This window comes from Lepisma saccharinum, chromosome 24 (genome assembly GCF_977018435.1).
Source record: "Lepisma saccharinum chromosome 24, izLepSacc3.1, whole genome shotgun sequence".
Lineage (NCBI taxonomy): Eukaryota > Metazoa > Arthropoda > Insecta > Zygentoma > Lepismatidae > Lepisma > Lepisma saccharinum.
Window position 1 is genome coordinate 60,666,560 of NC_139252.1, and position 22,291 is coordinate 60,688,850.

General features: G+C 38.9%; 1 protein-coding gene across 1 annotated transcript in view; it reads right to left on the reverse strand.

Moving 5' to 3' along the window:
* Positions 1-5,396: 5,396 nt before the first annotated feature.
* The window catches only part of LOC145978031 (uncharacterized), a 34,471-nt gene continuing 17,576 nt past the window's right edge, over positions 5,397-22,291 (reverse strand). Inside the window, exons 4-6 of the mRNA XM_083110418.1 lie at positions 18,754-18,895; positions 15,547-16,160; positions 5,397-9,817 (exon numbers count right to left, since the gene is read on the reverse strand). Of these exons, the coding sequence (XP_082966544.1) occupies positions 8,794-9,817; positions 15,547-16,160; positions 18,754-18,895 (1,780 nt within the window). The 3' untranslated portion in view covers positions 5,397-8,793. The remainder of the gene's footprint in view (positions 9,818-15,546; positions 16,161-18,753; positions 18,896-22,291) is intronic.

Sequence of the window (22,291 nt, forward strand, 5' to 3'; positions counted from 1 at the left end):
GTGGAAGAGAGGTCGACATTTGGGAGTCTTCAGGAAGGACCACCACTTAACACCAGAAATAAAAATTTGATTTTGAGCCTAACTTCCCAGAAACAGTCTTTCCTATCATCACTCTCCATCTGGTTACACCACAGTCCAATGTTATCTTTTAATCTCCAATGACAATGTAGCCAAACCACCAAATACCAATCACGTCTCTCCATCTAGTAAAGGCTATCAGTTTTCTTTCACTCGGAGAGTAGGCGATATATTAATAAAATTGAGTAGGTGCTGAAGAAGTGAGTATACGCTCCACTTTCATACAAATCAAGTTCTCTGTAACGTAAGTAGACCTTGTATTTTAGGTTTTTAACCTATTTTTTCATTTGCAGGTAAATAAGAAATAACAAGTTACGTCAGCGTTCCATCAAAAAATGCAAAATGCAAGTTTTATAGCGCCTAAAATAACCTATTTTGCTTGTTAAAACCTATTTTAGGTTTTTTGCCTAAATCAAACCTTGTTTTAGGATTTTGTATTTTTTTAAGGTTTTACAGGATTTTTGCATCACACAAAGGTACGAGGGCAATTTGGAAAAAAAAAGTCCGTTTGGTTATCAATGACATACATTCGTAGATACAGAACTTGTATTATATACATTTGAAACTTAGAACATGACATTACTTTTCAACATAATCACCATTCAAATTGAGGCACTTGTCATAACGTTTTACAAGGTTTGAAATTCCTTCTTCAAAAAAATCTGCCGCCTGGGAATGAAGCCACCTGCTAACAGCATCGTGAAGCACATTGTCATTGTCGAAGCGGTGCGATGCAAGCCACTGTTTCATGTGCCTGAAGAGGTGGTAGTCGCTCGGTGCCAAATCTGGGCTATATGGAGGATGACCAAAAACATCCCAGTGGAACTGCTCCAAAAGTTCTTGAGTACGTCCAGCAGTGTGCGGGCGAGCGTTATCGTGAACCAACACCGCACCGGAAGTCAGCATGCCCCGACGCTTGTTCTGGATGGCTCGTCGGAGTTGTCGTAATGTTTCACAGTAGACTTCTGAAGTGATGGTCGATCCACGCTCCATGAACTTCACTAACAGTACACCTTTCACATCCCAGAAGACTGTTGCCATAACCTTTCTGGCAGACAATGTTCGCCGAGCCTTTTTGGGTTTCTTTGGTGAGTGCGTATGTCCCCACTCCATTGATTGCTGTTTGGTTTCAGAGTTCACGTACGACACCCAGGTCTCATCGCCAGTCACAATTCTGTTAAGGAATTGTTCTCCTTCTTCGGCATAACGCGACAGAAAGTCCAAATGCAGAGCCCATTCTGTTTTTTTTGTGCTCCTCCGAAAGGAGTTTTGGAACCCAACGAGCACAGAACTTGTGGTACCCCAACTTTTCTGTCACCACCTTGTACAAAACAGTCTGAGAAAGTTAGGGAAAGCGCAGAGAAAGTTCCGATATCGTGAACCGACGGGTTTCACGGACAGTTTTGTCAATTTCCTGCACGAGTTCGTTGCTGACTACAAATGGGCGCCCACTTCTTGCCGCATCGTGCACGTCGGTTCGTCCATCTTTAAACATGCGACACCATTCACGTACGACACTGTCACTCATCACATTTGGTCCATAAACATCACACAGTTTGCGATGAATCGCAGCCGCCGAAAGATTACGGCACGCACTTCACATTTGGCAGGCTTTGCTATTGGAACGTTCATTTTCAATTGTTGTAACGGACGAGTGAACTGCAACACAACCTTCTCCTTCCACTGCTCACTGTCTACTGGACTACTGCCACAGGACTGACGTCGCTCTTCCCGCACATTTCTCGCGCATGCGCAAACGGAGGTTTTTTTCCGAATTGTCCTCGTATTTGTTCTGTTTGGTAATGAAATTATTCAATGACTAACTTGTTTGAAACACACACTCTGTCGATTTTCCTCCCTCTAAGTCCATAATGTTTTTCAAGCTCTTAACAAAGCAAAATGTCTGTGTAGTCTTATCTTAGTCGGATTCATGGCTCTCTTTGCCCCCCCCTCCCCCCCACACACACATATACGTATATATAAAGGCTGGCTCCTGAAAAAAGGGAGTTGGTGCTTGAATAATATTTAGTTTTGTCTACTCCTGGCCATGATCCACAATGAACACCATTTGTATATTAAAATAACAGTTCTTTCGGGGAAAGTATGCCAGAGAATGCCACTGGGAGCTGGTGGAACTGTTGCAAGATGGAAGCATGCCAGACGACGTGAAACAACCAGAGACCAGCATTGGTCAAGGCCACCTGCAAGTGTAATGCAGATGGTATTCGATGCCTCCCACTCATTAGCAGCAGGTTGCAGAAACTCCAAGGATTTACAGGGCGAATATGCGTGTGCCTAATTTGTTAATGTAATGCTAATATATGCTTTTGACTAATAATAAACACATGTAGCACAATGCTGTCATTTATGGATGTTTCTTCACCCCACTTACACATGATCTGCATTGTTCATACATACAAAAGTACCATACACTAAAGCCTTCAACTTTTTTGTATATTTCAAATGTTTATGCCAGTCCTGCATTCTTGCGAGGAAAAAAATAGCACCATCACTTATGCCCCAACCCTCGTATGAATCTTTGAAAAATGCCAATTTCTACAAAGGTCATACCAAAAGTAATGAGCATTTAATTTGCAGGCAAATCGGTAACAGCAGTGGTGGTGGTGCCACCTGTTGTGTATCCTTCAGCGTTGTAAGACAACAGTAGCTTTCATCACATTACCAGTATTACTCCTAACAAAATGGCAGACAGCCATGTTTCATTTTGTCGGCATGCTGTTATTGAATCTCTCATGAAAGACAAAATCCCCACTGCAAAAATTCACCACAGACTTCAGCATGTCTATGGAAATGCGTGCATGGGTGCTAGCAGAGTTAGAAGATGGGAACACTAGTATCCAAGATGGCAATGCCCTTAAAAAGGATCAACAGAATGCAACCAGGAGAGGGTTGGGGAAGATTTTCTTAACCGGGGAAACTATTAATGATGCTCGTTATGTTCAGACATTGTACAAGCTCCACCGTGCATTGTGCGATAAACATGCTGGTAAAAAGATCATTCTCCAGCATGAAAATGATCAGCCACATTCAGCTCACTTCACATCGGAAGAAATTCACAATATGGGGTGGGAAGTTCTTTCACACCCCCCATACATTCCTGATCTGGCACCATCACATTAAAATATGTTTGGATTTGTGAAGGATCAGGTGCAAGGCTGTTATGAGACAATGGAAGTAATTCAGAAAGAAGTGCGTCAGTGTCTTCTTTAGGCTGAAACAGAGTTGTACTGCAGGGGTATATTAAAACTTCCCAGATGGTTGTAAAACTGTATGCAAAGAAGAGGAGCTTAATTGGAAAAGTAAATAAAATACTGTAGATTAAGGTTATGTACTTGGTTTTTCAATAATACAACATGGTAATTTATAAAAAAATTGTTGCTTGTTACTTTTGGTATGGTATGGCATTGAAAATTTGCTGTAGTTTTTATAATATTTAAGCAATCTCAATGAAATTTTCTGTACATGTATGTTATGGAATAGGATATATGCACAGGAATTTCACAATATGATAGCAGATAGGGCCATATTTTCTGCATGACACCATGAATGCAAACACTATCTGCCAATGTTGCAAGGGTATATTTGGCCCATCATATCTCACTGGGCAAATCGGTGAGCTTGTTTTCATGCAAGACGGCACACCACCACACTTTGCACTTACCATATGGGCCTGGTTGGACCACAATTTTCCAGGACGTTGGCTGGAATGACAACAAGAATAATGGCCTGCAAGAAGTCCAGACCTCACACCCTGCCACTTTTTACTGTGGGGCTGGGTAAAGGAGGATGTGTAGAGGACAAAACCCCGCACTGTGGAACAATTGGAGACACGGATTTGGGATGTTCCGAAGAAAGACCGTAGATTCCACCCCGTTCTTTGGAGGAAGCTGGTGGATGGCATCAGTGTCTGCATTTAATTCTGAGTTGGTACATATTTATTTATTGAGAAAATTTCAGATACAGCACGTAGTCATTTTAAACTGAAATCAGTAACAATGACAAGAACAAAAATAAAAATAACACAAAGGATTAACATAAATAAGTCAAGATAGCAGAATTAAATATTAGTTAGCAACATATGTTCTGATGGTTGACCGAAAGGCATACTCTGTGGAAAAGCGATCTTTTTTGAACTTCCAGTCTAGGCTTTTTTGTGTAAAATAGATTAGTGTTGCGTGTTGTGCACATAGGCACTCAAAAGTGGAATTCCTGGAGGACCGTGTTGCAACGGATTTTGCCATTGACAATTTTGTAAAGATACCTAAAATCAGTCAGTAAACGGCGCTGATAGGGAGTCTGTAAGTTTAGAAAGGACAGGAGGAAAGGACATATGTAATTCTCTTCTTCCATAATGTATATGTACAGAAAGTTTCAGAGATCAATGTCTAGTTACTTCTCACCGATGTACAAGGGTTGGATAAAAAGTAATGGCAACACTGCTGTCCCATGAAAGGGGCGAGTCACAGCGCCACAACAGTTTCGTGGTTGATAAAGGAATGTAAGACGAGGAAGTATACTGAGTGGGGTGCGATTGTATGTTATTCAGTCAAAAACAGCAGTGCTCTGAAGCAGAGGACGAGGGTGCAAGCACCCTAACAATATGTTTAGGCAAGAAGAACAACGTCTCTTAGGCAGACGGTCAATGCAGCCTACTACTGCACCTTCTTGCAACACCACCTTCGTCTCGCATTAAGAAGGAAGCGACGGCACGTTCTGGCATGGTGTCCCATCATCCTGCTTGACAATGCAAAGTGTCACACTGCGAACACTGTGACGGTGCTCCTGCATAACTGGTAGTGGGAGGTACTGGAACATCCACCGTATTCACCGGTATGAGACCGTGTGATTACGACCTTTTTGCCAAAATGAAGGAACCACTGGGCGGGAAACACTACGACATGCGCGAAGCCATCATACGTGCTATAGGGCAGTCACTGCGGGACATCGACAGAGATGGACGCGCTGACGGTGTACGACGCCTTCCATACGTGTGGCAGAAGGTCATAGAGATGAGGGGGGCGATTACATTGAAGGAATGTAACACGTGCTCCTCTGCCAATACAGTCAAGTAGCAATTATACCAGTGTTGCCATTACTTTTTATCCAACCCTTGTAGTATGCTGTATCGGAGGAAAAAAATAATTATAAGTAGCAACCCTTAATTTGTGCTATGCAGTTGTGTCAAAATAAGAAAAGTTGTTTGTCCTTATGTCCTCTTTACACTGTAAAAAATTGTCAGTGTGTATTTTGTACTTGCAACTTAAATGAAAGAAAAAACATATATCCATGTATAAACTTTAATGTTATATAAAATTATAAATCAATTTGCAACAGTATGCATAACAATTCAATTCTGGTACAGTTGGACAATCCATGTGGAAGACCAAATCAAAACATTTAAAATAAACCATTTTTCTATATTCTCAAACTAATCTTTTTTTTACCATGAATATTTATTTTCAAAGTCATTCCTTAAAAGTGATTTTTTCTGTTGAAGATGTTTCTTTTTTTGCCACATAATAATAGTCAAGAGAGATGAAACAAATTTAGCCAATTTTAAACAAAAGGTTGTCTCAGACAGCCACGTGAACAATATATTTATTAACTACATTGTGCATTAGAATAGACTAACCTTTATTTTGTTACTTTAAAAGTATACTGTATAAAGATACATATATTTGGCTCAAATTTGAATAAGTTAAAAGATGTATGTTTATTTTTAATGTAGAAAGAATAACTTAGATTACAATTATAGGCAGCAAAGATTAGAATCACAACCTTGTTTTCAATTGTTTCTTGTTTTCATCGGCACTGCATGTTTCAATGAAAAAGGAAGACGTTCAAAACAGACTCTAATAAATTTACACTTTTAAAACATTTTTCTTATGATATAACTAAATATTTATAAACAGTTTACAAATGGTGTTTTTACGAAATTTGTATAACATGATGAGCGCTTACAATTCATTTAGCCACTAATTAACATTACGTCTACATAATGAATGCAAATAATAATAATAATAAATGTTCCTGATGAGATTTAAAACTTTAAAATCCATTACTAAATGAACAGATGAACAAATCAACACATTAAAGTGAAATTTATGGATAGAGTAATAGAGAAGAGATAGTGTTTTTTTGTACATGCATTCACACTTTGGTTTTATATCACAATTCAGTCAGGAATGCAAGTACACAAATATTTTTGTTCATAAAAAACGTTCATGGTATTTCTTTCAAACAATACACCATTTTCTTACACATCATTCGAAGTATCACCGCAGTAACAAATATGTATCCAAAGGTACTGGTAAAGGAGGAAAAACTCTGAAAATTGTACATTATTTTTCACTGGACACGTACTGCAGTACAGAGGAATTCCACTCACTTAATATTCAAAATGGAATATTGTTCAGTTTCTGCATTAAAATTCACATTTACACACACACGTACACACACACTTTTACACCCCTTCCCCTTGTCATGTGTACAAAAGCTTTTTTTTTTTAAGTAGCCTTTGTAATCTTTATGGAAGTTACTTACTTGAAATGGCACTGAAATATTTAATAGCAAACTCCAAACAGATATTTTCAATGGAGTTTCATAAACATTAGTGTTTCATTTCGAATGTCGAATCTACGAAGAAATTATTTTTGAAATGCTTGTAGCAATTTCGGTTCAGGCCTTATTAAAAAAAAACACACACCCTGTACTTGTATAACAGTACATTCTGTCATGCTCAAACACAAACCAAATATTTAATAAATAGAACTTTATATATAAACTAATAATAAAACTTACCACAGTAAATATATTTTGATAAATAGTGTTCTTTTTTCGTATTGCCATGATGCAAATGACAACTTTACAAAAATAAAGTAGTTTTCCTTCATAATTTTTTGTACATATGTTTCTTTGCTCACGGACTTACATATAATCACAAATAAATCGTAAGTGCCGAGATTTATAAGAAGCATTTCTGTATAACTTTTAACCTAGACATGCTTCTGGCAATTCCACTTAAACACTTCACAGATGATTGACAATCATTAATAACGATTCGGAGAGTATTTCAACTTGATCTCCACTGATGATAAAATCCAGGAAACCAAACACTCCACATGAGAAAACAATCTACACATGAATTCAATAAACTAATGAATTGCACGCAATAATAATTAAAATGTTAAAACGTAAAAACAGCACATGCGATACAACAATATTTTCATTTTTTTAATAAACTACATTGTAAAAGTTAACCCATTTACATTTTATTACAACCAGTACTCGCATGAACTTATTTTGGTGTAGAAATCCTATGGCAAGCTCAGCTCTCAATGATGCATTGCTTAATATAAATGAATATAGTTCAACGTTTAGCTCATAGATGTCTCTTGTTTGCATTCTGAAATGAAGTGATGTTTCTAAGGGAGATTTCACACCAAAGCGACAAGCGACACAAGCCCATTCAGAATAAAGGAAACATTTAACTGAACATGCACGGACAACAGCATGAGGCGACACGATGCACGGTACTGAGAAAAAGGCCCAGTCTGAGCGATACTTGACTTGCCTTGTTACTTTGGTTTGAAAGGTTGCATTGATTACTACGGGTTCGTTTCCAATGTTGCTTGTTCATTTGGTGTGAAATCTCCCTAAATCCCTGCAGTATGACCCCACCGATTCACACTGAGAAAAAGAACTTCTTCCTCCTATTTCTCTGGTGGTAGTCATGGCGATGAAAAGATATAGTACTGATGACGAGGGAATATTCTGGTGTTTTAGACAGTAATTCTAGAGGCAGTGATTTCTGTGAAGATAATACTCTGAAGAAAATTCTAGTTCTAGTGATCCTGACAATGAAAGTAATGAGGAAACTGATGTGAATAATAATGATAAAGCATGTTTACTGTAATATGACAAAAACTTGTTTGATATTTTGGAATACATGAAACCTTTATTTGACAAAAAGAAATGAAGACAACTGAACAAGCCTGACATAACGAAGTTGGAAGATGATGACACATTGTTTGAAACTACAACAGATGAATAGGGCATATTTTGTTGTAGTTATTCTGATGTCACAAGTATGAAAATGAAGCATACAATTGTACTGAACACAAAGAGACATATTGACATGTCTATTTTTCATGAAACTTGGGTAGGGAAGGAGGTTCAATCTAATTTCATGATTCATATATTTCACTGATGAAAACAATGCTGATAAAAACGATAAGCAAATGATAAGTGGTTGCTGAGCACAAGCTCATGATAGTTCAGGGCATTATAATTTCTTCCTTGGTTCATTTTACATGATTCTTATATATCTTATACGTATTAATAGGCTCCCAACCCTGTTAGTGTATTTAAATATGGTTACTAAGTCAGCTGAAGGTATTTAAATATGATGTAAATGGGTTATGGTAGTAAATTAATATTGAGTATGTTTGATAAGAACAAACATATTTAAAAAAAAAAAAAAACTTTTAAGCAGTCAGGTACATTGTAGTAAACGTAAAAAAATAAAAAAACAGAAACAATATCAATTACAATACACAAATCTACATATGTGACAAATCACTTTGTCGAGATTATTCCTATTAATACATTTTCTGACTTGAATAATAACTATTTTGTAGAAGATAGGAACTTTCTTACACAAACTGTCTAGGCTTGTTCCAACTAACTTTTCTTCTACCCCTTTTCATAATGTATGAACGTCTCTCTTGAAAATGAGAGGTTAGACCCCTGCGGTACAATATTCTGAAGAAAATGTCTGTAGCTATCGTAATATTTGAACTTACATGTCTTACACACTTTAGAACTGCATGGCTTGTAGAGTACTCTAGAAACCAATGCTGCAACATTGTGCATAGTTACAAGCTGTTCTTGATTAGATGATTCCCAAATTGCACACTCATTTTCATATGCAGATTTGAACAATGTCACCAGGTTGCTCTCGGCTTGCTGTCTATTTTTGTCGACTAGAGGTGGAACACCAAACAATATAATGTGGTGAGTCTTCGCCCATTTCACGACGTAGAAATCTTTGTGGTAGAACTTGTTGCTCACAATAAGGGCAATGGGATCTTCAGCGGTGGGCTTGACATCAGCAACCAAGTGATGAAGGAACGCTAGAAACTCGCTTGCCTTCATCTCTCCTGTAGTTGTGGTTCCCTTGCAACTTGGGTGACAATCCTGGAGGAAATCGTTATTCATGTGAAACAACGGATAAACAAACAATGGTGGTACCACCGTTCCACAGTAATTCACGCAAACGTTCACTGTGACAACACATTCGCTACTGAGATTCCCCTCACGAGCCGACACCTGAACTTCATTCGTGCTGAACACTCTCTCCCTCCGAATGCCGTACGTGTCTGTGAGGCTATCCATATCCTCGATGAAATTATTGACCGACTCGCTGGTATTTCCGCCCCGCACTTTTTGACGACAACGTTCTTTCCTCAGTTCTCGATGCCTTCTTAGAAATGTAGACTTTAAGTGGGGCCGTACTTTTTGCTTCAACCTGAAGTGACGGACATCTTCAATCTCGGCAATTCTGAAAAGATTCGCTGCCAGTTCTGGCTCTGTCAATGCCATTTTATGATCCGAAAGGTATTGGACATATTTCACAATTTCCAGTTCCAGGTGTTCAGGAAAACCTCCAGATGATTTGTGATAATTTGCATTAACATCTGTGGATTTAGATTTCTTCCTGCAATGGTAAGGACAAAAAGCTATAACTAGTCCACTGAGAATGTAAATGTTATGTCTCCAAATTGTAAACAAATCGAGATATTTTGGCTGTGGTCTATTTAGGATGAAATCGCTTCATCTATGCTATCGTCTGATGTCTACATGCAAACCAATATTGATACATTGAGAGTATTTTTGGTTCATGTACAAAAATTTGGAAGCAGCCATGAAAGTCCAAACTCCAACAGCCAATGAAACCTTACCTTTTTGTTTCGGCTAAAAAAACTGTTTTAGGGGGCAAACCCCCTCAAATGTCAAAATGAGGACAAATTGAAGTGGGCATTTGACCCCGATTTCCATGAAACTTGGCAGGTGTATAGAGGGGCCCAAAGGAAGAAATATGTGTTTTTGTTTCGGCTAAAAAATTTCTCTAGGGGGGCAAAACCTGCCTGAAATGTCAAGATGAGGACAAATAGACATGGGGATCTGACCCCTGTGTCCCCCTCCGAATTCCATGAAATATGGCAGATGTATAGAGGGGCCCTATGCCCCCTGTTTCTTCCTATGCCGTATTTACGTGGTTTCGGGGTCAGATCCCCACTTCAATTTCTCCTCATCTTGACATTTGAGGGGGTGAGGTTTGCCCAATAAAACAGTTTTTAGCTGAAACCCAAAAACACGTATTTCTTCCTTTGGGCCCCTCTATACACCTACCAAGTTTCATGGAAATCGGAGGGAGACACAGGGGTCAGATCCCCACTTCAATTGGTCCTCATCTTTGACATTTGAAGGGGGGTTTGCCCCCTAAAACAGTTTTTTAGCCAAAACAAAAAAAAACACGTATTTCTTCCTTTGGACCCCTCTATACACCTGCCAAGTTTCATGGAAATCGGAGGGGGACACTTAGATAACCTCCCTTGTGAGTAAGAGATAAACCACTTGCTGATAACCTTAGTCACTTCTGCGAGTTGCTTAGAAGTAGTAGTGGACTTTGGTTCTTAGTTTTGTTAACAAACAAAAATTTTGAATAGTGGAAGTAGTCGATTGATTGAATTTATTAATTTTACTATGCTACAGAATGACAAATTCATAATGAAATTGTTTCATCTTCATTGCAGAACAACTACATAATCTTGTTTCTGAGATGCAAGCAGTGTGCGAAGATGATGTCGGGGATTCTCCCTCCCACAAAACACCGGCAGAAGAAAAAATGCATCCCCCCCACCAAAGAAAATGGATTGAAAGCATATACGTAGTTTACCATTCGTTAACTAGGAAACCAACACCACTGAAAAAGCATTCAGGGGAAAAAGTTAATTAACCCTTTAGACAATTGTATCCTGCTTCGCGTCTGAAGTTTTCTGTCCATTGCCAAATCAAGTACAAAAGCTTACTGCCATGGCAAGAAGAGCTGATTTCGTTAGCTTTGTCCGTTGTAGGTAGATCACATTTCATGCCGTCATTGAGTTGAACGTGCAATAGATATTTGGCCAAGTTTTCTCGGTGTTAATAGTTCAATAGTTCATTTTGAATATTGGTTTTGGTTTTCTTATAACGCAAATATACTGTTTCTAAATTACGTCTAAATGTTATCATAACATTTAATGTCCTAGGTACTTACAACTGTCAGGCAATAGTAGATTTGTTTTGGTGGGGAGGTGGGTTAACGAGGCATATTCCCCCAATAATAGTATCTCCCCTAAAGAAACACTCCGTTGATATGAAGATATAGGCCTCCCCGATGGCGCAGTGTTAGAGTCGTCGCCGTGCAATCAAGGGGTCCCGGGTTTGATACCCGGTGGAGGCACTAGTGGTTCGGATCCCACAAAAGTCCAATAAATATAGCATGTCAAACTTTACAGGTCTCACCTGACAAAATGAAAAATTGAACTTACATTTATATTCTCAGTGGACGAACTACCAACAAGTAACAATAGTCCAGAGTAAATTCTAGGCTTTTGAGCTCTCAACCAAAGTTCCTGGGTTCAAATCCTGGTGTGGGCAGGGCGTTCTTTGTGATTGTTAGTTATTTGATCATGTCATCACTAATCATCATTATCACAATTAGCCAACGAAAGTGGCTGAAAAACAACATTAAATAACAAAACATACAAATACAAGTACATGGTAGGCTTCAATTTGTTTCTATTCGTGTCTGGAAAAGTACATTTGTTAAGGCGAGTGATTATTCTGAAAATCAGTACCTATCCTACTCCACTTTATTTAATGCCGCATCATTTCCAATTGGGTCCCCCATTTTTTTCTATTTGTCAGAAAACAATCTCAATGGCATAGTGAATTCCATGGAAAAGTTGTTGCCATAATTGAAAGGCAATTAGAAGCAGCCTATTTCAGCTTTAACCTTATTTTCAAGAAATTCTTCTGTGTACTAGTCTGACAACTGTACCATAATTTTACACCTGTTGAGATAAGTATTAAAAAATATATATTTCTATTATATAAATAAATAAAAATATAAGGTAAAAGTCTATCACTTACGCCAACGTGAGTCTCCTTCGTCGATATATGCTACGTTTCAGGGGTTCAACCGCCCCCTTCTTCAGGCACTATCTATCCATACTTTAAGTGTCTCAGAAAAAATTGAAAAAAACATTAAAAGAATATAATATTAAATGCAGGATGAAAGCCCCTTGTAACATTCAGAAACACTTTACGGAGTATAAAAGGGCAGAAATAGAAAGAGTTAAGGAAGAAGAGAAAGAAGTGTATAGCGTGAGGTGTAGTTGCGATAAAGAATACATTGGGCAAATGGAAAGAAGTATGAAAGTGAGATGGAAGGAGCATGATAAAGACATTAGCGAAGCAATACCTAGAACTGGCCTATCCGAGCACATCATAGAAAATTCACATAAAATTAAGAAGAGAGAGGTTATCAAAAGGGAAAGTAAAACCATTAATAGAAACGTATACAAAAGGTTGTTCGCTTTATATCCGATCATGTTTGACGGGAACTCACCTTAAGAGATACCGCGTCGCCACCACCGATCATGTTCTATTGGACCCCCAGCATTGTGGACTATCGCCCGGCATCGGTTTCCATTGCAGCAAGCTCCGGTGCAGGACAGGCATCGGAATTCTGTCCCACTCCTCCCTGCAAGCTTTCCATAGACCATCCAGGGTGCGCGGGCGGCGATGTTGAAGAGATCGTTTCAACAGTCCAAATGTGCAAAAATCCATTGGACTGGCATCTGGGCTTTTCACAGGAATGTCTTCAAATGAAATGACATGAATTCCTAATTCCTCTGCCATTTCATGATAAAAACGTAGTGATGTTCTGGCGGTATGACTCGAAGCCTTGTCCATATGGATCATCACCTGGTTCGCGTCCATTCCATACAATTGTGGGATGTCTCTCCGATAGATAGGTGGCAGAATGGAGTCTTGGAAGTATCTGGCATTCACCTTCACGTTTTTGTCCACCTTGCGTATCATCAACTAACTCTCATATCCGAATCCCGTCTCAACCATAAAGGCACGAGGGAAACTTTCCCTGCACTGACGAACAAAGTTGCTGCGCCCCTTGCCGTCAATGTCACGGTATGTGATCACCCGAATGTGACCACCAGCAGTGAGATGGACATATGATTCATCCATTGTGACAACTTTCTTCCATTTGGAACCCGCCAGGTACTTTTCATACAGTTTCCTTCAGTTCGTCTTACGTTCGGCAATGTGACGCGGTAGAAGGTGGTGGACAGGGGTCTTCCGCACACGCTTCAACCTGAGGCGCTTGCGAATTGTTTTGTTCACAGTTGACGGTGCGAGGAGAAATCTGTGGGCGTTATCACGTTGAGTCGGGGGATTTTCTTGGCATGCCAATCGCCGGATCCCCCTTAGCACTACGGGTGACACTTTGCTTGCAGCCCTTCTCCTGGTGGTTTTCGTGGGTGAATGTTTCGCAAGGAGAGCCTGTTGTGTGTAACGGGCCACAATAGCTTTCGCAGTAGTCACCCTGAGTGTTTCACAATGCATACGTATGAAAATTTTGCATGGAAAAGGACCATTACGTAACCCTCCCAATACCGGTTGATTTTTGGCGCCATTTGATAACATTCACTACCAACACTCAAGCACCTACAAGGTCAAACACAACACTGCTCCCGCCAGCAGACCCATAGTTCCAGCATGATACGCCAGGTGGCAGCACCGAATCGACAATGGTCGGATATAAAGCGAACAACCTCCGTATGAGGCAGCCAACATTTGCAAAGACAGAAATAGAAAACTAAATAGGGAGGATGGAAACCTCTAAGAAATTTGGATTAATATGTTCAAAAGGTGGGAAAACTGCAAAAAGAGAAATAAAATCGGTTTCCAGGTTACTCTGGAGGTAGTCTCCGCAGCTCAGGAAATACAAGAGTTCGACCCGGAAGTGACATAAGTGGAGAGGGGAAGTAGTTAGGTGGGAGGGAAATAGCCTATGCCAGTTTTCTGCATTTCATAAGGAAGCAAGATCTGGTAACCACACGGAGGTCAGGGGTATGGGGATTTTATAGTTTTAACAATTGATAATTGGTATGGATTTTACTTTCAAACGGGGACAAGTTTTATCCTTGATTGATAAACTTGACGCAGCATGGTGGTGATTCATGCCTAGATAGTGCCTGAAGAAGGGGGCGGTTGAACCCCCGAAACGTAGCATATATCGACGAAGGAGACTCACGTTGGCGTAAGTAATAGACTTTTTACTTATATTTTTATTTATTTATACGAGGGCTATCCAGAAAGTCACTCGAGTTTTGGTGGGGTGCTGCTAGTGGCAGGGCGAACTTCGCCATTTTGTCAGGGACTTTCCGTCTGTTCAGTGCACATCCAGCTGTGGACGTGTGAAGTTCGTGTCACTTCTGCTCTGTTCATAATACATTGTTAACGTGAGTGCTCCGAATCGAGCTTCCACTGTACTTACAATTGAAGTGGAATACAATATTTTGGACAACTTTTAACTTTGTATCTAAAGATATCTGTTTGGCGGTTATGCGGAGATACGTAATTTACTCTGATAAGCTTACTTTTAATTTTTTCATGTATTTTTCTTGCGATCATCTCGTGGCTTCGACGTAACCCATTTCAAATGATATTACACCAACCCCAATGCAAGATGTGGCATCTACATGATCACCTGCACATGTGGAAGCAAGTATGTAGGTATGACAAAGCACCGACTTGATGATAGGCTCAAGGAGCATGATGTTGGCACCAACTTGGGAGGAGAACAGGCCTTTCCTGCCACCTCATAGATGAAAACCATAGCATAGACTCTGCCAAAATAGTCATGCAAGCAAAATCCACATTGGAAAGGTTTTCAAAAGAAACCTATGCATCAGTGACCATGCCCGCCGACCTCAACACTAACCCCGGGGCACTCAGTAAAACCTGGCTTCCCGCTATCTAACAAGCAACCAAGCACGGGCCTCAAGTGTTCGCAAAAAAGCCTGCCTGCACATGTGAACAAACACTGTTTCACGAAAGCAGCAAAACAGTACACACCTGACGAAGCCACCAGAAAGGTGGCGAAATCGATCGCGAGAAAAATTTACGCGGAAAAATGAAAAGTAAGCTTATCAGAGTAAACTTTTAACTGTTAAAACTTTGAAGCATCAGGATCCGTATTGGCTCATCCCTAATCTAAATAAAGGTAAAAGTAGTTGAATAGGCTTTCATTTGATCACACCTCACATGCACATACGCAGAGGATTCAAATAAAATAACAAAATAAAAATGTCTTACCTTCTCTTCTTAGGCCTCACATCTTCTGGTTCATCTGGCTCTTCATACAAGTATGGGAAATCAGCACTCGTCTCGAGATGCGAAATCTCAACAAATTCCTCTTCTTTTTCCGTTTGTTTGTCACGATCACTCGCTGCATCCTCCGAAATTGCACACACTGGTTTGTGCGGAACTTCACTATCACTGCACAGATTAGAATCATTACTCTGGACGGAGTCTACCTGAGCATCGATCTGGGACAAGATATCATTCGCACTTTCATCTTGATCACTACCAGAAATCACAATATTTTGTGCACCTTGTAATGCAACAACTTCACTTTCATTGTGTAGCCTATCTGATAGGTTTTCTGCACCAGCATCATCCCACAAATACGTAGCATTTCCGATACAATTACCACTGATAATTATGCTGGCTTCTCTATTTCCTTCACTACCAATTTCTGCTAACAAATCTGAATGCTGAGTATTCACGTCTGCAGAAATGTTTACCGTGCTAGATTGTAATGGAGCTTCCCTTATACCGGGATCAGTTGAGACATCCAGAGTTGATCGCACACTTTCAGATTCCATAAAAATGTTTTCCTCTTCAATAACTTCTGGAGTTGCTGTCTCCTAATATAAACATAAAAAAAGTCATGACTAGAGATTGGAAGTTAGGCAGTAAAAGAATTCAAAATAGGCAAAAATGCACTAAACATCTAAAAAATATGTACTAAAACTTGCTAGCAAATTAATAATATTTTTAAGGACAACATACTTGAGTAGACATGTGGATTTATATCTCATATTGTTATATGGGATCCAGAGGAAAGCAACTTCTAAAATGCATTTTTCAGTTTTGTTTAAATAAACTCCTCTGAAGAGTTCTATTTGGGAGTCAGACCGACATATCTCCACTTCTAACACTTAGCAGTAAGGTGGAGTCACGTGTCTCCAAATAACTGACTCTTTTTAAGAATCAGGCATATTTCAAAGAATTAGGGATGGGCCAATATGAAATTTTGGCCGATACCGATATAAAATTTATCAATACCGATAACCAATATTCTACCGATCTGATATACAGAGCATTCCCTGACATTCGCTACGAGACTCGGCGGCAAGTGGCCCGGCATCAGTGCTTTTCTTTCCCGGTGAACGGGTCTGTGATAGTCGCTCGAGTCGGCTATTAAAATTAGTTTTCATATTGTGTAGTAACCTTGACTACAGAAGGTGTTGAAAATGATGTCCCTCTGCTGCAACACATTCCTGGCATCTCTGAAGGAAATGGGCATTTACACGTGCAAGTTCGTCTACTGTAATTCTCCAGATTTCTCGTACAATACTCTCTTTAACTCGCGGATGGTGTGCGGATTGTCTTTGTATACTTGGTTTTTCTTTCCACTTTTATCCAAAACAGACCCTGTTACTCTAAACTTTTGTACGAGGTTTAATATAGTGGTCCTATGTGGAACGGAAACATCAGTAAATTTCGTTGCAAAACGTCGTCGCACTTCTCCACAACTCCTCTTTCCGAAGTAACTCTCGACAAGATAAATCCTTTGTTGTAATGTAAACTTTCGTGGTGCCATATTAAGCCACAATCTTCAACACACGGACACGACACAACACAACTTCCGAGGGAGGATTATACTGGCGTCAGTCTGCAACGTCAACAGAAAGGGAAAGAGAGCGAAGGCAGTGAGAGCGAAAAAAACAGACTGTAGCGTGCGACTGTCGCGGGCCCGTTCATCGGGAATGACAAGCGCTGACGCCGGGCCGCTTGCCACCGAGTCTCGTAGTGAATGTCAGGAAATGCTCTGTACAATTCCAAATGGTCCTTGAAGAACCTGCACTGAACTCCTTAATAAGTGCATGTTTTCAGGTGACTGCAATGCACAAGAAGTTGCATATTTAAACATTTTTTTTTAAAAGTTGGGCATGGAGATTATACATAAAAATTATAACAAAATGACAGAATTTTGCACTAAATTATAGCATATTTATAGATATATTGGATCAGTAAAATAATCAGTAATTTTAACAATAAAGCAATATGCCTCTATCAGCCGGTACCGACAGAGTACCGATTAATCTGTCCCGATTACGTAATCAGGCATTGGAAGCATTTACGGATGTTATTTCAAACCTAAACTAAACACTAAACCTGACCCACCTAACTTAACAAAAAGCATTTCGCGATGTTTTATTAATGTCACGAGACCTAACCCAAGCACACAAAGCATTTACCAACATAATACTTCTTTGCATCCCACACATGTGAAGTAGATGACAGACAGCAGCAGCTTGTACCCAAGATGAGAGTGAGCAAACGACTGATCATGAACAAAAAGCACAGAAAATCGCTGTCACGACAAGATGCAGTAAGTAATCACTAAAACTCTGAAGTTAACAGACATAAATAGAAATTGCTGTTTACATGACTAATTCTGCATTAAAGAATCGGAACTTGGGCCCAAATATTTTCACACTGAAAAACTGAAGTTTACAAATGGGCACAATAGTAATTAAACTGTAATGCAAAACAAACATATATGTGTAAAGCAAATTACTGAAGTTGGTGTGTATCGTAGTTCTTATTATCAACAGTCAGGAGCATATTCTAGTCATTCAGATGAATTTGATTGGGACTCATTGGACAATTATACGATCTTCCCTGAAAATTTCACTTTTTTTTTCAAATTCCCTGAGATTTCCAGGTTCTCCAGGTGTGTGGGAGTGATTCAATATCAAAATGGTCTTGAATTTTAGTAATAAAAATTGAGTGTGGGCATGTGAAGCCGCCCCCAACATTCAGGTAAGTAAGTTTCTCGTACGGCACGGGTAAGCTAGGGATAATGTACAGGCATTTTGCCTAACATCCGGTCTCTAGTCATGACTTTAAAATATGAAGTGCAACTTCACAACTTCGAATTATGTCACCGTGAAAATTTCTTACTCTTTTCTCTAGCCTGAAATTGCCATTGTGGAAAAATTTTAAAAATCACTGACTTAAAGCCAGTATTTAATTTCTAGAAATTGCTGAATGGAATAAATAGACAATGAAAATAATATTATAATATCTCAATTGAAAAGATTTTTTCATGCAGAAAATAAATGGTGAATATCTCTTGTAGTTTTTATGTTATAATCACTCAGAGTTAGAGCTGAGTGACTTTTGAACCATATGGAATAATTTGGATAATAATACTTTGAACAAACTCACTTGTTTTACTAAATCCTGGCCATTTAGCAGAGTAGCTTCATCTTCCATGCGTTCATTTTGATTATTGAAATTTTCAACCCTTGTATCAAATGAAACTCCTGGTTCTTCACATAATTCTTCCTCTTTAATAAAGCAATTCAACCTGGAAAAATAAAAATAATTACTACTAGTCCAAAATATGCAAATAAATCAGTCATATGTCTCTTGATAATAAACTTTACGATTATTCTTCTAGTGTAAGGTTACCGTATTACAGGCATTTGGCCACATTTTTTTATGTAATGTTCAGGAGAATACAAACTCCGTTCATATTTATTAATAGTTTGATCGAAGTTAGTTATGACAAAATCAGCAATTTAACAAATACAAAAAATAATTTTGTCAATAAGGTTATTACTAGGGACATTAAATATTCGTGATGCGCAAAATCACGAAATGTGAAAAAAAGATGCAATTTTGAACATTCTGCACGTAACTACACCCCCAATGATGAAATATGCATGAGTTTTATTCGCGAAGTAATGCGAAATGTGTGCTTTTCCACGAAATGAACGCTTTTTCGCGAAATATCATCAAATTAAGTAGAAAACACGCAAAAACCGGAATCGAGGTTGTGCGCGCAAACTGTCGATTTGTAACGATACGTTTGCCTAAAGTTTCCTACCACTTGCAGTTGAAGAACGTTTTATCTTCGATCACATCAGGAAGATGCTGCAAATTTGGATTTCCCATGCACATAATCTCAGTTCGAAAACTTCGCTCCCTGTCAAGCTGCATTCCTTTCTTTCCCCGAATGTCTACTCAACTTCCAGTTTCATTGAACTTGCTAGCTGTAGCAGCGATAATATTAGTCTGTTCCAGCACATCAAGGGAAACAATGGTGTCATTTGTGTTCAGTCATGAATGCATTTTGTTTGTCATCATGTGATTTTCAACATGTGTTTGTGTATGTGCAGTAGTATTTGTTGGACAGCAAGGATATCCTTTAAATACATACAATGAATAAATCACTTGAGATATGCAATTTAGAAATGAAGTGATTTTGTGTTGATGTTTTCTTTTTGGTTGGACAGCTAAGTACTTGTGTATGTGTACAGTATATAAAAATGAAGTAGTTTATCAATTTATAGCTCTTTTGTATGTTGTTTCCTCTCATGATGAAAAAGTGTGTGCCAATTTTTTTTGCACCGCTGGTATATACCGCTGATCTAACATTTTATTTACCGCTCTCCTCAGTTTTTATTTACCATAAATTTGTCTCCCTAGTTATTACATTCATGTTTGGAGAATATAATACATGGTTTTATAATAAATAATGTAAATGAATTACTAACTCTATCTGTGATACTTACTTTGAAAGGTTCAATTAATTTCTGTGGCACCTTCAAAACTGTAACAACTCCAAAATATTTCTAAACTTTTATATTTGAGTACTCTTTTTGAACTTTACGATAGAAATCTACCAGAGTTTGGCTTTAAAATAGTAATGATTTCACACAAGATAAGCATTTAATCACAAAATTCATTTCTCTCCACAATGCTGTTGCAAAAATAATTCAAATTATGCATTTTGGATCATTTCCATGAAATTCAGACTCCGCAAAGGCGTAAAGGAGCTCCTTTGTGAATTCCTTGCAACTCCCAAACTCTGGAAAAGCATCGCTGGTATCAATGAATAAGTCCCACACCATATTGGTATCAACTCAGCCTAATTAGAAACAATAATTGAACCACAGTATGTCTTTACATACAAGAGCTGGAGTGTGTCATGGCAACTATTTTTTTCTCAAATATGAACAGTGGTACCACAACTGGATCATATTTCTCGGAGAATGTAGCACCCATAGTATGACATGCCACTAGATGACAGTGTGTTATTGCACAGAGGTGAAGAAAGAAGAAGAAAAAAGGTAAAGTTCTCCGTGAATATACTCGTAGCAACGTGCAATGAAGGCACATTTAGAGGATGTGTGGGTAGGGCCACACACATTCTCGATCTGGGACATTTTGGAGGTGATGTGATCAGCACCATGCTCTGTCTGCCTTTACCCCCCACCCAAAGTTTTGAGGCTGGGCGAGCCCCGGAGCTTCTTTATGAGGGGACAATGCTGAAAAAATTTCAGACCTTAGATTACACACCCTAGGGGATCAAACCCAGGTCTCCTGCATGACAGTCAGACGTCCTACCGACTGGACCACAACAGCACAGCTCCTTGTCATTGCACAGAGGGTGGTGTTAATTCACTGTCGAGTTGTTGTTCTAAGTCTACTTTATACACAGATAGAGCGCGTGCTCCAATTACAATTTGCTATATACAAATATTCATTTACATAAATACAAACACACAGTAGTTATTACACAAAACCTTAGAGAGATAAGAATACAAAAAGTTATACAAATACAAAAAATTACACAGAGGAGAAAACTAAAGATAAACCACTGATAAACTGATATGAGCCGGCACCGACAATCCACACAGTAAAAATAGTTTGTCATATTTATTTTAGCTTAATTTTGCTGAGTTGGCACCACTCGTAGCCTCAAGGCCAGGCCAATACGTAGAAGAGTGGTAGGGAGGATGACATAATAGGAAGTGCTCCGCAGCGATCTGCGCATATCGGGACTTAACTTGTCAGGCTATACAGGAACTGTCTGAAGTACTTACCTAGTTGTTCTTACTTGTCCCTCTGGTAATTAACAATGCATTACAGAAAAGAAAGAAACTGAGAGCGAAGCGAGCAAGAAAATTTTTCGATCCAAATTTATATAAATTAAAAACAGTATTGATTTAATAGTGTGCAAAAAAAATAATCATGGGATGCAATGGCATTCTCGTTTACAATTTTTCTCATTCAGATCATTCGGCATAGAAGGACAACTCTCGCAGCCCCCTAGCTACTACTGCTCTGAACTTGACAAGCCTGTAAGAAAAGCAGATATTGTGAGCGAAGTGATTAAGAAAATTTTACGAAATGAATTTTTATTTGTATAAAATTTGAAGTCGAGGAGCAATTGCCCCTCTGTGCTCCCATGCAGGTGCCCCTGGCCTTCTGGAAGAAATAATGCAAGAAAGATGTGAAAACTAATTCCATCTTCAGTATTCTTTTGTCCTGCTACTCTTGGATTCTGCTAGTCTTGCATTCTTTCACTTCAGTGTTTGCCTCCCCTATAATTGATTTCCCTCCAAGGTTGGGAAAGGGAATGCCCCCTGCCCCCTTGTGGTTGTGCCACTGAACCCCCTTCTCCAGTAGTAGCTTCGAACTTTCATCGGCTTCATTTTCTTTAAGAGTATAATATCGTTAATAACGGCAATGAGATTCCTCTACACTAAATTTCTAAGTGAAAGTATAATAACATAGGGGCAATGTCTGGAAGGGGGGGGGGAAGGCCACATCTCCGCCTTTGAAAACGAATGTCAACCTAAAAGGATATATTTTTTTGCACGTATAATTTGATTTCGATCATAGTAATTTACTTACGTGAAATTTAAAAGATTTCGTAATTCCGCGTTGCACAATTTAATGGTTCAATCCTATC